General features: G+C 47.0%; 1 protein-coding gene across 2 annotated transcripts; it reads left to right on the plus strand.

The window, feature by feature from the left end:
- The first annotated feature begins 1,997 nt into the window (after positions 1–1,997).
- Positions 1,998–14,077, plus strand: rassf2a (Ras association domain family member 2a). Of its 2 annotated transcripts, none has more exons than XM_027031757.2 (10): positions 1,998–2,190; positions 8,439–8,522; positions 9,133–9,208; positions 9,787–9,938; positions 10,728–10,822; positions 11,207–11,349; positions 11,607–11,760; positions 11,982–12,103; positions 12,196–12,293; positions 12,448–14,077. In XM_027031757.2, the coding sequence occupies exons 2-10, from the start codon at positions 8,470–8,472 to the stop codon at positions 12,515–12,517; spliced, it is 963 nt and encodes a 320-aa protein (XP_026887558.1). In that variant the 5' UTR covers positions 1,998–2,190; positions 8,439–8,469; the 3' UTR covers positions 12,518–14,077. The 2 variants fall into 2 exon arrangements, with proteins under 2 accessions (XP_026887558.1, XP_026887557.1); XM_027031756.2 differs by lacking the exon at positions 1,998–2,190 and adding an exon at positions 6,315–6,637.
- The last annotated feature ends 3,876 nt before the right edge of the window (positions 14,078–17,953 follow it).

The raw sequence follows: 17,953 nt of genomic DNA on the forward strand, positions 1-17,953 counted from the left end.
TCATATTTAGATCAAGAATAGATCTAATAACATGAATAAATAACCTGAAAAAAAGTCAAACTTCAATTTTCCCCTTTTATCCCAATAAGAGGACTCCTGTAAATTTAACTCAACACATTTTACTTGTTAGGGTTTACTTGTTAAACAGTGCCACCCACTATATTTATATTAATATGTAGTAATATGGGGTTGTTGGGTTTTTTTTTTGTAGTTTTAGTAGCTAAAAGAAAGGAGCAGTCCCGATATTTGTTTACTCTGGTCTGCTGAATTCATCTTCCAGCTGTGGGATGCAGAATGTATGCGTGGTTGAATTTGCATATTTGGGTGGAGGTTTAGGTTTCATTTAAACTTTGGAGGAAGCAGTGCTCACTCCACCCAACCTAATCATGAGAGCAGTGGGTGTGTGTCGTGTCCCCCCCCCCCCCCCCCCCCCCGTACACCTCTGGTGTTGGGTGAATTCACTGTGATTCTGCTCTTGGACCAGATATATAAAAAAAAACTGGAACAATGCAGCTAAGATCTGTGTTATCAGTTGGGCAGAAGTCACAGGTGACAACACATCTTCACGGCCTGAGGTTTTCATTAGGGCCGGTCTCTGCTTTCCACAGTCAGTATCACTGAGCTGGGTGGGCCAAGGTCTGTACATATCTCCAACTAACACACACACACACTCACAAGGCCAGTTTCTCGAACATGGATTCCTGGAAGGGTAGAAAATATACTTTACCTATGGCCCAGGTGTGATAACGGTGGCCAATTAGATGAACGTATCGGTCAGTGATTACCAGCTGTGGATGCAGAGACCCAGATGAAGGGCATGTGCATCGCTGCCACTACCAAAGAATGGAGTACCAACTGTGCAGTGACACCATGTGGATTCTCGTGGCCACTGATACTTGGGGTTCCTCAGTAGCATTCACCTGTGTGCTGTAGAGACAGTTCTACCATTGGATAACAGTCACTTTGGGGCAGTTATGGTAATATGGGAGGTGGAATTCCAAGCAGGGAAGAGAAAGGAAATTTCAGGTGATCTGTATGACTGGTTTTGCCCTGTTTTCACCTCTACAGTTCATCTGGCCTTAACGTTCATCTTGAAGTAACGCTGCAAGTTAAGACCTCTCTTAGGTGTACACTACTGAGGGTGGCCTTAAAGAGTGCCAGTCTTTTGTCAACGGATCATTTTAAAATGTAGCGCTGGGACCGACATGATTATGTCGTTGAAAACCAAAACGTTACTGCTAACATTCGGGACAATGAAGAATGAAGAGTTGTGGACGGAAGACAGCTGCACACGGGCTTTCTTAAAGCAGCTGTCCTGCAAAAGGGGACGTGGGTTGATGCACCGCCTCGCTGTTGGAAAAAAAATTAAAAATTAAAAAATAAAAATAAAAAAACCGACTAATTTTGTATACAAGTGTGCTTCGCTTTGCGAAGCAGAACTCCCCTTTCGTCTCTCCCTTTGTCTGAGGCTGCCGTGTCGCTCTGCTTTAACCACATTACCAGTAGTGCTGGCTGTGCTTGTACGCGGGACCCTTCAGAATGAACTGAACCCGTTTTACTGTGAGCCACTTAATAGTCTGCGAGGCGCGTAAAGTTCAATCGACGACGGGCTACACGAGGCCCCTGCACCCAAACGTGTGACACGCGTCCACGTGGAGCAGGCTGCGTGTCCAGAAGTCCGCAACCCTAAAACGAAGAGCCCATAAACGAGCTCCCGTGAGGGTTGCACCTCGCTGGGAATGTGGAGTCCAGACGGGTCAACCTTGCGCGAGGCAAAGCGCCATTGTGTACGGGATTCCCTCGTTTGCCGTCCCTCGCTGAAACAAAACGGGCAGCGCGGACAAAGGAGGCGTTAAAGGCGTGCGCTGGTTGGCTGGTCTGGGGCCGGAGGTCTGAAACAACAGATGGGGTATTCCTTGTGCTCACGCCCCCCCTCCACCTCCACCCCCACCCCCACCCCCTAACCCCCCAACCCCCCAACCCGAGACCCGATTGTTCGAGTTGCGCGGACCAGCGAAAATCGAGCGCGCGCCTTACCGGAGCGTTTGGATCGGAACGCGAAGCCGCTCGGGACCGTCTTCGGAGCGCACACTCGCGGAAGGCAGACAGAACGCGCGAGGCGAACGGCTGCGCGCGAGAGCGTGGCTCGTGTGACTTTTGCGTTTGACCACGGCGGCGGCTGCCTTCGTGGTGAGTAAAGCGGGTTTAGTGGAGTTGTTCGCTGACGTTCAAGGGTTTTCTGAAATGGCCAAACCATTTTTTGGTGCGTTTCTCCGGAGATCTTTTGGGGCCTGCAGAGAAACTGCATACAAATCCCACTGTTCCTGTATCTTATACTGATGTGTAATGTGGGCACGTAGTCCGATGGGCTACGAACGTGCCAGAAAAAAAACTTGGTAGTTGGAGATGTCATATGATCTATCGATATATTGCATTACCCTGTTCATGTCATTTCTCTGACCACACCACGTGTGCTACGTTGTTTCAAATGTGTCCGTATTGCCTAATTAGGAAAAGCGTAACACTGACTACAAGACAAGGGAAAGTAACGTTACGCTGAAGTTTACTAAGGGACAATCCATCATAAGTGTCCGACGAGCTTACAAAAGGGCTTTCTCCTCGCTGTCCGCGATCTCGACACGGCTGACAGGGTCGTCTAACGGAAAGTGACAGGCTTGCTCAGTCGGTTGCCAGCTCACTGCAGCAACATTTGGATTTAAAAAAGACTAGTCTGGTAGTAGTTTGTTACCTAGTATGGTAACAAATACTGTCGTGGGCGGCTGAGCACACACGCAAACGTATTAAGATTAAACTGCAATCTGACTTAGACAGGGGATCATATTTAACTGCCACATCTGGCATTCCTATTTTCCAGCCTGCACATACCGAGGGAGCCGGGTTTGTGTTTGTGCCTGGTGTTTCACAAATCTTCAGAGCGCGACGTGTATGGTGAAATCGTTTTTAACAGATGCGTTTGGGAAGCTGCTGAACGCATGAAGAGGGGGAAGGAAGACGGACGGGGGGCCAAGCTCCTGAACTCTGCCAGTGCCGGACAAAGCTCGTTGTTGGTCCGCGAGTGTTTTCAAGGTTGTCATGACAGTCTGAACAATAGCCAAGTGAAGGCGTGTGTGTGTGTGTGTGTGTGTGTGTGTGTGTGTGGTGAGGATGCTGCTTTATGACTTGTGGGTGTGCGTCCATTTATGAAAGAAACAGCTGCGGGTGGATGAATGAAAAGACTGATTAGGATACTAAAAACAAGGAAGGAACCGTTTTGTTAGCCACACGCAGATTAAAGAAGAAAAATTATGTACACGCCCGCGCGTATGCAAACCACGCTCGAGAAAGACCAAGTGAAATGGTTGAAAACAGTGATTGGGCAACTGTACGTGCGTGCACGTCCGCCGTTAGAGCCAGGGGTGAGCTCGAGCCCACGGGTTCCTAGGCCGTTCCGGTAGCCCCCCACGTGTACGTCTCTCGAGACTACGGGTCCAGCAATTGTCGCGTGGACCGCTTCTGAAAAAGTGGTCGTCAATTAAGTTTAAATGTGTGATCTATTTGATCTATTTCAGATGCGATTCGTCGTGTTGCACAGCTTGGAGCAGTTTGAATGTACATTAAAATAATCCTGATCCTATTCATAACATTTTATATGCTTCGTGGCATACGTGATGGCTGAGGGAGAGGTTATATAACTGCAGAAGTGCGTGATTTACCAAATCTGCACAGCAGCGATTCGCAACGGAACGCGGGTTCCCTTCTCGTTTCAAGGTGTAAATGATTACCGCTGAGAGCTGCTTTACCGAAGTTTAGTGTGACCGTGGTTTGTTTTTAAGAACAGAGACGAACGCCAACTGAACTTGACGATGAACCTCCGTCTCCCGAAACGCACGGCGTTGTCCTGAATGAGGAAGTACGTTGTTCCTGTCATTTGCCTTTGCTTTTTGTAATGGCAGAGGTCAGTTGGAGACTAGCAGCTATCGGGCAAGCGTCATGCTAACTGATTTTGCTCTCAGGAGTCTTTCACGGTTCCCAACTGATAAAAACAAAAACAAAACCTGGACAGATGCCTCGAGGAAGCAATGAAGCACGCGGCCAAAATATGCGGGCGTACTTTCTAAACACGTTCACTATTTTCACTACTGTTCCCTTGTTTGTGTCTTGCCCATGTTATTTACTTAACCTTTTCCCTTAATACACACACACACACACACATTTACAACTTCAACTTTTGAATAAGGACAGGGATATAGTGTAGACCTTCTTATTTTTTTGTTCACTCTTCATTAATTTTTCATCGCTCCATACATTTGTATGATTTCATGAATTATCATGAATAACAGCTTTGACGCAAGCTAAATTTATTTAATTTAAATGAAATAGTTTAATGTTTGTTACTTATTTATTTACTTATATACATTATATTTAGCTGAAAGTGCATGCTGAATTGTACACTAAACCACAGGAAACATTCACATTGATTTTATTACTAAGAGTATTGTTAATATTTTTATTTTAGCTTAACCATTTCAACTGGGTTAATTCTACCTAAGCTCTCTGCATCTCTCTCTGACAGCATCTTAAGCAGAGGAAAAAACAGTGCCTTTGCCACTTAGGCATTGTTAGGGGCTTGTTCACTAACGGGAGTATGAATGGATTGCGGAATGACTGAATATTATTTCTGAGTGGGGGAAATCGCCATGTCAAGCTAGCTGCAGGGTCAGTTGAAAGCCAATCGCATGTCTGCTGATCTGCAGAGCAGCTTTGTCTGATCCAGGGTCAGTTGAAAGCGAATAGCATTTCTGCTGATCTGCAGAGCAGCTTTGTCTGATCCAGGGTCAGTTGAAAGCGAATCGCATGTCTGCTGATCTGCAGAGCAGCTTTTTCTGATCCAGGGTCAGTTGAAAGCGAATCGCATGTCTGCTGATCTGCAGAGCAGCTTTGTCTGATCCAGGGTCAGTTGAAAGCGAATCGCATGTCTGCTGATCTGCAGAGCAGCTTTGTCTGATCCAGGGTCAGTTGAAAGCGAATAGCATTTCTGCTGATCTGCAGAGCAGCTTTGTCTGATCCAGGGTCAGTTGAAAGCGAATAGCATTTCTGCTGATCTGCAGAGCAGCTTTGTCTGATCCAGGGCCAGTTGAAAGCGAATCGCATGTCTGCTGATCTGCAGAGCAGCTTTGTCTGATCCAGGGTCAGTTGGGGCCAGTGGCATGTCTGCTGATCTGCCTGCATTGCCTTGTGATGTGTGCTTTTACACAGCATAGTCTCCACTCCACCATTTCATCAAGACATCACCTTTTTCATATGACTTTTCAGGCACATTTGTTTTAGTAGCGTCCTATTGGCCAGCTCAGCATCCTGCTGGCCAGCTCAGCGTCCTATTGGCCAGCTCAGCATCCTGCTGGCCAGCTCAGCGTCCTATTGGCCAGCTCAGCATCCTGCTGGCCAGCTCAGCATCCTGCTGGCCAGCTCAGCGTCCTATTGGCCAGCTCAGGGTCCTGCTGGCCAGCTCAGTGTCCGGTTGGCCAGCTCAGGGTCCTGTTGGCCAGCTCAGGGTCCTGCTGGCCAGCTCCTGCCCTTTTTGCACCGCCCCGCAATATCTCACAATCATCTTCGGACTACACAGTGTCAGTGTATAGCCGTTACTGCTGTGTGTGCGCTCTGTAATGTCTAATACTTCACATTTTGTAACCGATAGCCTTGAAGCCTGTCATCTATAATCTGTAACTTTGGAACCCACTAAACATATCTATGGTGTATCTGAAGACCAAGGCGCTTGGACCTGGATTGCAGACGAATGGCTCTCCTTGGTTGACTGTGGCTTCAGCAGGGCTGTGTGTATCTGCTGAAATATTAAATCACTTGTACTGAGCGATGGGTTGATTGCTTCTGAATATTTCATCATGGCATGAATGCAAGCAGCAAGCGATGTGTGAGAAACACGTGAGGGGGTGTGAGAGACTTCGACAAGTTCTCACATCATGCGCACATACACACACACACACACACACACGCAAGAATGAACAGAGTGAAAAGGTACCTGGGTTAATAAGAACCTGAGTGTATTGTATTTCATTTTGTGAAAAGATAATCATCGTGGCCGTGCTCATGAACTGTGGGAACAGGGAGCCCTTTGGGAGAGTCTCACTCTCTTGTGTGCATGCGTGCATGTGGGTGTGTTTTTGTGTGTGGGTGTGTGTGTTTGTGTGTGATAGGCATATGTTTTATCGAGCTGCCTCATTGTTCTTTTCTGAGTGCATGTGGGGTGTTTGTGTGTGTGTGTGTGAGAGAGAGAGACAGAGAGGGAGGGAGAGAGTGGGAGGAACAGACAGCAGAACTCTGCTGAGTTGAGCCGGCAGCAGTAGCACTGGGGAAGTGTTAAGTAGAAACAGGCAGGCTCAGCTTCCTCCATGAGCTGCAGAAGAGGAAGTGGCGAGTGGGAGCACTTCCCAAGTCCTGTCCGCTAGCCCAGGCCAGCGCCGAGCGGAGAGACCTGCGGACAGCCGTTCTCACCCAAGGGACGCCACGGCAGGTTCAGCTAACCCTCACCGTCTCGGCCCGGGGGGGAAAAATAAAAATCGTAGGATTACTCCTGAGGAGGAAGAAGAAAGGAGAGAGAGGGGGAGAGAGAGAAGCGTGGGTAAGACTCGGTGACGTGGCTTCTGTGTGTCTGTGTGTGAGAACACCTACATCTGAGCTGATAACAGTCTCCAGGACATCACTGCTCAGCTCAAAATATCGGTTCCTCTGTGTACTGTGGAAAATTATAGATGATTTTCATAGATGATGTGTAGTGAAATCTAAAATGTTCAGAGTCCTACAAATGCTCGCAACGTTTTGAGACTTGATGTAGTGGTGGATGGAGCGGTAGGTGTAGCGGTGGGTGTAGCGGTAGGTGTAGCGGTGGGTGTAGCGGTAGGTGTAGCGGTGGGTGTAGCGGTAGGTGTAGCGGTGGATGGAGCGGTAGGTGTAGCGGTGGATGGAGCGGTAGGTGTAGCGGTAGGTGTAGCGGTAGGTAGTTGGAGCAGATGTAGAAAGGAGTCACATTTGAAATGGTATTTTGTAGCCCTGCACCTGTGCTCCCACATCATGTCTCTCTCTCTCTCTCCAGAAGCTTCTCTGTAGCCTGTCAGCTGGGTAGGAAGGAAACCATGAGTAGCACTGCTGGCAACATGCCAGAGGAACCTCTAGTCCCTCTGTGTGTGTGAGTGTGAGTGTGTGTGTGTGTGTGTGTGTGTGTGTGTGTGAGTGTGAGTGTGTGTGTGTGTGTGTATGTGTGTGTGTGTGTGTGTGAGTGTGTGTGTGTGTGTCTGTGTGTGTCTGTGTCTGTGTCTGTGTGTGTGTGTGTGTGTGTGTGTGTGAGTGTGAGTGTGTGTGTGTGTCTGTGTGTGTGTGAGTGTGAGTGTGAGTGTGTGTGTGTGTGTGTGTGTGTGTGTGTCTGTGTGTGTGTCAGTCATAGGTCTTGTGTGGTGAAGCATAAGAATATGCAGCTGTCCGGGTTGTGGGTGTCCCTGTACGTGCCTGTTTTTCAAACAGTTGGGAGTGGACAAGCTACAGCCAAACCACCATCACTTTTTCTCCAGTAATCTGTTGTGGGATCATTTTACTTTGCGTTTATTTCCATGTGCTTGTGCCTTTCTGTTTGTGTTTCTGCTTGTGTGTCCGTGGGTGTGTGCGCGTGGGTGTGTGTTCGTGGGTGTGTGCGCGTGGGTGTGTGTTCGTGGGTGTGTGCGCGTGGGTGTGTGTCCGTGGGTGTGTGTCCGTGGGTGTGTGCGCGTGGGTGTGCGCCCGTGGGTGTGTGTCCGTGGGTGTGTGTCCGTGGGTGTGTGCGCGTGGGTGTGTGCTCGTGGGTGTGTGCACGCGTGGGTGTGTGCGCGTGGGTGTGTGTGTCCATGGATTGACTGAGCTGCTGTCTGGCGTTCATAAGCCTACGTAAGTTGAGCCTCTCCCGTGTTAACACTGTCCCTGCTCCCTTGTCCTCTTCTGTTCTCCTCATATCCTGCTTCCTTCAGCTGGCCCTCCCATCTCTTGTTCGCCATCCTGGTCCCATACTCCCAGCTGCAAGTGTGGTCTGCTCTGTGTGCGTGTGTGTGGGTGCTGTGTGAGCAGATCTGTGCTTCACGGTACACTCCTCTGGGAGTGTTAAGTAGTGCATGGAGGATCGCTTGCTTATTGTGTTTATCAGTATATCCTTCTAGTCTCTCTGACCTGGTTTCAGAAGAGACATTAAGAAACAGGAACTAAATATGTGGCTTTTCTCTCTCTCTCTCATTCTCTCTCTCTCTCTCTCTCTCTCTCTCTCTCTCTCCTTCTCTCTCTCTCTCTCTCTCTCTCTCTCCTTCTCTCTCTCTCTCTCTCTCTCTCTCTCTCTCCTTCTCTCTCTCTCTCTCTCTCTCCTTCTCTCTCTCTCTCTCTCTCTCTCTCTCTCTCTCTCTCTCTAGTCCTCATCAATGCAGTTGTGTTGGGCTTAAAATGGAGGACAGCAGTGATGGAGTGCAGGTTGGGGAGAAAAAATTCATTAGCAAGTGAGTCACACCAACATCCCAACGCCTCCCAAATCCTCACTCTCACTCACTCTGCACCTCCTCTACTCCTCACACAGCAGACACACTGAAACTGAAGACATGGTGTAACAGATAGTAAGCTAATAGCAAAGACCCTGACCCTCTCTCTCTCACACACACCCACACACACACACACACACATACTGAAGAGCCCTGACCCTCACACACACACACACACACACACACACACTGAAGAGCCCTGACCCTCACACACACATACTGAAGTGCCCTGACCCTCACACACGCACATACTGAAGAGCCCTGACCCTCATACACACACATACTGAAGAGCCCTGACCCTCACACACGCGCATACTGAAGTGCCCTGAGCCTCACACACGCGCATACTGAAGTGCCCTGAGCCTCACACACGCGCATACTGAAGTGCCCTGAGCCTCACACACGCGCATACTGAAGTGCCCTGACCCTCACACACACGCATACTGAAGTGCCCTGAGCCTCACACACACGCATACTGAAGTGCCCTGACCCTCACACACACGCATACTGAAGTGCCCTGACCCTCACACACACGCATACTGAAGTATCAGAGCTGTGTGTGTGTTTGTAGAAGCACCGTCCTCTCCTACCTGAAGACCTACAACCTGTACTATGATGGACAGAACCTGCAGCTGAGACACAGAGAGGTACACACACACACACACACACACACACACACACATATGTAGATGCGCGCACACACACATAAACACACGTGTATGTGCACATACGTACACACCCACACACACATGTATTCACACAGATACACACACACACACACACATACGTACAGACACAGAGAGGTACACATTCTCACACACACACATTCTCACACACATTATTGGGCTTCTTTGTCTGAAATGTGCTTCAATTTGACTTGCACTATCCCTTCTCAATAATTCACCAGTCTCTGGGAAATAGTGGCTGTCTGTGACTCAAGGGCATGTGTGCGTGTGCACATGCACTTGCATATGTGCACGCGTGTGAGATCTCAGCTGATTTAGGGGTTTGCTGTACTTATGCTAATTTATTTGTTTTATAGACAAAATCCACAGTTACTTAAATTACTATTTAAAGAGAGATTACTAGAATAAATGAGTTATGTTATTTGTAATATTGATTTAATGGTACAATTTATGTGTCTGTGTAGCAGTACTGTGTGTGTGTGTGTGTGTGTGTGTCCCACTGACTGGGTCCTGCTGTGTCCTGTGTTCTCAACACACAGGAAGAAGGTGAGTTGATTGTGGAGGGGCTTCTGAATATCTCCTGGGGTTTGCGTCGACCAATCAGACTACAGATGCAGGACGACCATGAGCGAATCAAACCACCTCCATCCTCCACCTCCTGGCACTCAGGCTGTAACTTGGACAACCAGAGGTCAGGGTTATAAACACCACAATCGCACAGACAGCCTCTCACCACCACACACATTTCATAGCAAAGGGTTAGTAATTAGTACTGTCCTATTAAAAGGTTCCAAAACTAAAAACAAACATTTGTGGGAGGAATTTTGAATGTTTCCTATCATTTCAGAAGAGGCATGTTCAGAGAGTCAGTCTCAGTTTCATTAATACACACACTCTTTCTTCAGCAATCTAAACTGTACTAGCCTTGAAACCCCCATAGCTGATCTGACTCAGACACCACATTCTGTTATCTGCATTTGTTACCATGGCAACTCCAGCCACGCTGTTGACATTCTACATGTTGAATCACCAGGGAATGCTTGTTTGGTTCACCTGCTTGCTATAATCACTCGATCAATCAATCAATCAATCAGTCAATTCATAAATTTTGTAGTTGTACATGCTGATCTGAAAACAATGAATTCTCCTCAGAAACATATTTTCATGTCTCATGTTTCATGAGTATGATGTTAAGTATGTTATTATGTTTTTTTGAGTACATAACTAAGTTGAATTTTCGAATGCAAGACTATTATTTTTTTTATATGTTTATTATAAGTACAAAATCAGCCGTTCACATTCAGATCTTCTCTCTGAAAGCAGCTAGTTCAAGGCTGGCTCCAATACAGATATCTTTGACACTGAATATAAATAGGTCACAGATAGGCACTATATTTATCCACGTCCTGTATCCCATGACACAAGATGCATGATGCTGTTTGTCTTGAATCATGTTGTGTCCTCTCCTTGTTCCTTGTAGTGCTGAGACTCAGAACCAGGCTCCACCCTCCATTGAGGTGACAGCCCCTGACAGCCAATCAGAAAACAACATGATGAAGGAGGGTGATGAAGAAGGTTGGTCTCAGACTGGGGGTGTGCTTTCTGTTTGTGCACATGCTTCCCTAGCTCCACCCAGTCTAGTCTCTCAGTCCAGTCCAGTTCCAGATGGCTTTACTTGTTAAAATGAACTCTGCTGAACATGTTCAGTACAAGTAGTGGTAGTAGTAACACCAGCACCACCACCACCAACAACAACAAGAATAATGTAACACCAGCAGTAACAGTAATGATAAAAAGCATTACAAATATTTATTATATTTAATGAATAGTTAAGAATCACAAGCTATTGGTACTATTAAACAGCGATGTGTTTCTGTGGTTGGGAGGGTGGTGTATATAAATGACTTTGGCGCTGGTGTGTGGAGGTCAACACCCACCCCTCTCAACCTCTCCCTCCAGACTGCTGTGATGCCTCGTCTCAGCTCTTGAGGACCAAAAGTGATGCGGGTGTACTGAGGCGGGGCAACAAGCGGTCTCCTAGCGACCAGCGGCGAATCAGAAGGCACAGATACTCCATCAACGGTCATTTCTACAACCACAAGGTGACACAGAAGCAAGTGTGCGTGTGCGTGTGCGTGAGCACGTTTGCCTGACTGTGTGCAGGTGCATGGGCGTGTCTGGGCCTCACACACTTGAACAAGGCAATATTTCATCCTCAGGCTATGCCATGCCCATCAAACTCTCTCTCTCTCTCTCTCTCTCTCTCTCTGCCTCTTATCTGTTCCTCACCTCTGTCTGTCTCCACCCCCTTTCACCCTCATGTCTTTCTTGCCCCGCCCTCCTGGTCCCCCTGCTCTAGACGGCAGTGTTCACTCCAGCCTACGGCTCGGTCACCAACGTCCGGATCAACAGCTGCATGACGACGCCACAGGTGCTGCGTGTGCTGCTCAACAAGTTTAAGATCGAAAACAGCCCCGATGACTTTGCCCTCTACATCGTCCACGCCAGCGGAGGTCAGCCTCCCTTGCTATTAGTTTCAGTACTGAAAACTAGAAAACTGTAATAAAATGAAATAAATCGTAATAACTGGTGGGCAAAGTAGAGTGATGCAGATACCAAAGATTTGTTTCTAATCTGGTTGTTTGTAGTACATCTGTGCAAGTACATTCATCTTCTGGTTTGTGTGTAAATAAAATGAAATACTTAATAATAATCGTGTGCGTGTGTGTTTTAGAACGCGTTCAGCTCAGGAGTTCTGATCACCCACTGCTGCTGAAGATACTTCAGGGTCCATGTGAACAAGTCTGCAGAATTTTCCTTATGGAACAGGACCTTGGAGAAGAGGTTACGTATGATGTGAGTATTTGCTTTGTGTGTGTGTGTGTGATTATTTTTTTGGTTAGAGTAAATAAGAAATAATTGACTGCAGATGTCCTCCATTCCAACAGGTGGCGCAGTACATTAAGTTTGAGATGCCTGTGCTGCAGAGTTTCATTACCAAACTGAAAGAGGAAGAGGACAGGGAAGTTCAAAAGCTCAGACGCAGGTGGGTGACGTCAAGACCCGGGCTGCAGACACACAGGCAAATGCTGATAGAACCATAACTCATCTCTGTATTCTCTCTCTCTTTCCCTTCATCCCCCCCCCACTTTCTTTTCCTCTGCTCCTCCCTCTCTCTTGCTCATCCTCTTCCCTTTTAGATATAAGAATCTGCGGTACGTCATGGAGAAGCAGCTCCAGTGTTCACCAGAGAGTTCCACTAGCATGTGAAGAAGCTCCTCCCACCAGCCATGGCCTGCCCCCTCCACCCGCTGCACCCCCTCCACCCGCTGCACCCCCTCCACCCAGACCTCTCTCGTGCTCCCTGTCTCCCCGTGTAAATTGTGCAGTGCCGCACCTCGCGCGGCCGGCGTTTTCCGCCCTGACGCGCTTGCCGGCCTGTTCGGCCGTAACGCTTGACTATATAGTACTTGTATGGTACTTAATACTGTGTAGGGGGTAGTTCATTTCCCCAGGAAGGGGGGTCTGGGTAGTGTGTAGTGTTATGTTTGGCACATCACTCAGCCAGTTGTTGGTTATCTCCGGTGTAGGGGTGTGTTTTGTGTGGGGTATCCGTAGGGGGTACACGTAGGGAAGACTTTGGTTGATTCACAGGTTTGCAGCACACATACAGCACAATGTATAAACAACTGACCGACACAGGAGTATGAGACATTACTCAGATGTGAGAAAAGTCTTAACGATAAGCACAGTGTAAGACACGAGCATCTAATATGGCAAAAGTCAGATCAGCAGTGATTGGAAGTTATGGGTGCTGAGATACGAAGGACGTATTCACATGTAGAGAAAGATCATGCCCAGGCTGTGCCCTGGATATGAAGGCGTGTCTGGGTGTGGATTGTGTGCGCGTCGCTGCTGGGTGACCTACATGTTTGGGGACTTGAATCAGCTGCATGCTTTTACATACAAGATGGTGTGAATTTTTACAATTTTTATCTTTTTATTTTTAAATGGTTACTTTATTTATTTTTTACAGTAATTTGTCACATTCAGTTCTTGGAGACAGGGACTGTTGATTCTGAATACCTTTGGATTTGTGTAAAACCTTGGAGCCGTCCATCTAACGTGTAATTTTATGCACTGTACACACGCGGGAGTATAAATACAGACACACACACACACACAATAGGGTTCATATTCCTTGTGCGTGTTATTGTCTACAATTAGAGCGAAAACTGGCCTCCTAACTATCCATCCTTGTTTTGTGTGATCAGTGAGTGATTCTCAACAAGCCTAACTGGAAATCGCTGAGCCCACAAGCAGGTCATCACCATGGCAATGTGATGGTTTGGTTCCTGTGGCAGAGGAAATCCAGGCTTTGTTTGGACGACTCGCATGTAGGTTAGAGAGAGCGGGAGTCTCTGACCCTGAACACATCACAGTTACTGCATCCAGCCAATCAGAAAGCGGGATCAGCTCCAGGCAGTGACAGCTAGTCTGTGCGAATATGCTCCCGGTTTGTTGCGCGTGCGTGTGTGTGGATTGAAGTAGCTCCAGCATGTGGGTGATGACCCCGTTCAGACACAGTGGGGTGGCGCAGAAGGCTGTAATCTCAGAACTGTACTGTTGAAGGTTTGTCTCTCTGTTCCTCAATCCCACAGGTAGGACGATCCACACTTTTCCTTTCTTCCCTTCTCATACGAATGGTTTAATTGTTTTTAATGTCCAATGATATTCCTATCATTTTGATTATGGTTTTAACATGTTCTGTTGTATCTATGCAGCGATTTACAATAATTGTATAATTTTATAATACAATTTATAAAGTCATTTGTGGGCACGTGTGCTTTTTTATTATTGATTCAGTTTTCATTTAAATTACATTTAAATATTTAAAAGTGCCATCTCCTTGACTTCTGGACAAAATCTACGATTGTCACATACGAAGCACTTGGGTTTAGATGTTATTTTAAAGATGAAAGGCGTGTCTAAACATGGTCACTGTGGTGTGTGTGTGTGTGTGTGTGTGTGTGTGGTGGTGGGAGGGGCACTGGAGAGAGTGGCAGTGTGTACGTTCAGATTCTAAATCTGGGCTGTTCTAAAGACAGGATGTCAGTGAAAACCAGATTACCTGGGTGACACTGATCAGAGCAGCACAGCACATCCACTGACATCCTAGTCTGGCTGTGAAGAGACAGCGGAGTTGTTTACTTCATGGGCACATACTGATTATAATATAGGTTTTAGTACTGTGTGGATAAATACACTCCTAGTTCTGCATGACAAGTGTCTGGTTCACCCCAGCATGGGCATACAGACTGACTGGACTTTAAGTTGCTTAAGACAAATTGGCAGTGACTAAGTCACTGAGCTCTAATGCCTCTTACAGTGGAAACATGCCCTGCCCCCCCCCCCCCCCCTCTCTCTCTCTCTCTCTCTCTCTCTCTCTCTCTCTCTCTCTCTCTCTCTCTCGTGTCCCAGTGTTGTGTTCTTCTCATTCACCACTGGGGACTAGGACAGACACAGGGTCTGTTCACACAGTGATGATTGAGCACATCCTTTCCTCAGGAGAATCACTGATATCATTGATTGCCAGTATGCTTTGACTCCAACTGCAGAGGTTGTGTTGTATCGACACTGTTGCTTTGTTGTCTGTATAACAATGTTCTACCTTCCACTCCTTCTCTCCTTTCACAGTCTCGCGGCATCATGCTCTCTCAGCGTTGGGGAGTCTCATTCCTGGCCTGCCTGTTGCTACTGGCAACACGTATTCCTAACATGCAGTCTCGTCGGGGCGGGGGCTTCAGATGGGGAGGGGGCCTGGGTAGAAACGGAGGAGAGGGCGGAGCCAGGCAGGGAGGCTGGGGAGGGGGCTTCGGCCACGCCTACAGGCCCCCGCCGGCCCACAGCGGAGGCTCCTCCTCCAGCTCCAGCGCCGGGAAGATAGCAGGGGCGGCTGCGGCCGGAGCTTTGGGCGGTATGTTACTGGGCCACGGCCTCGGCTCGATGGCCCGTCCTGGGTCCGGTCATGGGTACGGGTACGGCGGTTACGGGAGCTATGGCCAAGGCTATGGTGGCGGTTATGGCAACCCCCGACACGGTGGCGCACGTGAGAACGTGCAGACTGACGAGTTCCGGAACGAGACAGACATGGAGTTCTACGCAGGATCTGCCAGCAGGGGGCATGCGTGCGGCTGGGAACTGTTGTTGGGGGCGCCGGTCTCATTATCGCTCACGCACTGGCTCTTGTAGGGCATATGCAGTGTGACGCAGGACCAAGGACCGTCAGAGCTAGAACACAACCAAAACATATGCACAGGGAGTTCAGGATTTTGTGTGTTGCCAGAACTCTACCTAGTTCCCCTCATTTCCTTGTTGTTTCAGTCCAAATGCAGTGGTAGCTCAGTGGTTAAGGTACTCGAAAAATAATCAGAAGGTTGCCAGTTCAAGCCCCATCACTGCCGAGTTGCTACTCTCAGGCCCATGAGCGAGACCCTTAACCCTCAATTGCTTGAATTGTATTCATTCATAATTGTATAAATGTAAAAGGCAATAAACAGAGGGAAAGATGACAGGTGAACACAATTCTCGTGACCTGAGTTTATAGTTTGTCTTATATGCAAAATAGCCTAACAGCAGAGTGGTCGATGCATTTCTGTACTGTCCCAGTTCCCTACACACCTGAACAAGCTATGAACACAGAGTAAAAATGTGGAGTGTCTGGAGATCCCAAGGATGAGACCTGGAAACACTGGTCTACAGAGTACAGCTAATTCATAATCCGATTTCAACCCGTACAACAGAGAGGCTGTTGAAACGAGATTAGTACAAACAGGTTTGCCACAGCGGCTTTTAAAGCGGTCCATGCTCAAATATTTGGCTTGCATCTTTGGTATGCTTGACTGACGACTAATATGACTTGTTAAATCTATTTTAAATAAAGTGCAAGTATCTGCATCAGCCGACATACATTAAAATGTACACTAGGGGGCAGCATCCAGAAAGCTTCAGCATCAGAAAAAAAAAAATCTAGGAAGAAAAGGGTTTTTTTTTTTTTTTTTTTTTTTTTAAGTTTTGTACATTAGTTGTTTATATGTAAACTTTAGATAAATTAATTGTAACTCCGTACCTCTTCGTACTTCTCGAGTTTATTTAATCGCTAGTTCTGATAGTTGCGATTTTTGAAGGTTGTGATCTTACTCCCAAACCCTTCTCTGCCTGCAACGTCGCAGAGGTACAATTCCACCTTCACAGGCGTTTGAGTCATAAATATGTAAATTATGTGAGCCATGTTTTCGAACTGTAGCACATGAATAATGATTTTATATCTTAAGAGAGCTAAAAGCTCGTATGTAACGTTTTGAAAGGGCTTTGTTGTAAGCTTTAGCGCTGAATGATGAGCTGAAACGCAGCTGGTCGGGGGATCTGGCGGCCCGCGTGCTGCTTTGTGCTGCTTTGTGACTCCTAACGGACCGCACGCGCCTCCGCGTGCCCTCTAGACCCCAAGAACATGTTCAGCGTAAAGCAGCCTCCGGAAAGACACAAATAATACACAAATACTATACAAACAGCCAATAATTAGATTAACAACAGGCAGCCCACGTCAATGTGAACGCAGACGTTTGAGCTCTAGGTGTAGCCCGCCTCACACTCTAAGAGGAAATGTAATTATTTCTGATATGTTTTAGGTGCTGTATCCTTGTGAATTTTTTTCAATGCTTGAATGATCTGAACAGTTGCTGTATCGCCCGAGAAGATCGAAACTGTTCCTCTGGTGTTTATTGTTCGCTAATACCCGAATAAAAGACTAGACTTATGTGTAAGTGACTCATTCTTCTCTTTAATCAACTGTCAACTAACAACCGCTCATTGTTTATAGTGAGACAATTATATAACCCCCTGGTTTTTCCATTACATCACATTAATATCTTTGCATATTGCCGTTACATGTTTTCTCCCCTTGTGTAAATAAACAATAAAACGAAATAAAAAACTTTTTAAATGATGAGTAGTTCTGCCAACTCAGCAAAAGAGGAATACCTCAGACTTCCTGTGGTGACACTTCGCCCTTGTGCTCCGACATCCTAGAGGAGCCGAGGTCTTCAGCAGCGTGTCATCACCGTGCGGATTACGGACCATGACACTGGCTGTATAAACACACGTTATCCATTACCTGCCCGTCCTACCCGGTAACGGTTGCCTCCTCACTAAATGGGTTCCTGCTTCTTTCTTGTCAGTGGTAAGTGACTGAGGCACAGCCGGGTTCACTTGTCGCCTTGTCGCTGACTGACTGCCACATGGTTATGTGGATGGATTACAAGCCAGAATTATAATTTTGTCTAACATTTGCTAGTGGCTCTGATGGAAATATCTTATCTTGACATTGTAATTGCATTGTAAATACAATTGTAATTTTAATCACGTTAATAGCGATGAGGATTAGTGACTGTAATTATTATTAATACAGAATGCTCCACATCGCCCAAGGGAAACATTAGGTACTTTATAACCCTAGCCGCTAATAGCAAGTCAAGAATATTTATTAGCTAGCTAGGTAACATTAAAGATTTCTCCAATTTTAACTCTGATTACTCAGACACTGTAGTCGAGCAGTGCCTGGGAAATACTAAGGTATAATTCCCCATGTCTTTAAGTTTCTTAAAGTTACGCTCGTTTAATATAAGTAACCTTTCCGGTGCTGAAATG

The sequence above is a fragment of the Electrophorus electricus genome, chromosome 18 (genome assembly GCF_013358815.1).
Source record: "Electrophorus electricus isolate fEleEle1 chromosome 18, fEleEle1.pri, whole genome shotgun sequence".
Classification (NCBI taxonomy): domain Eukaryota; kingdom Metazoa; phylum Chordata; class Actinopteri; order Gymnotiformes; family Gymnotidae; genus Electrophorus; species Electrophorus electricus.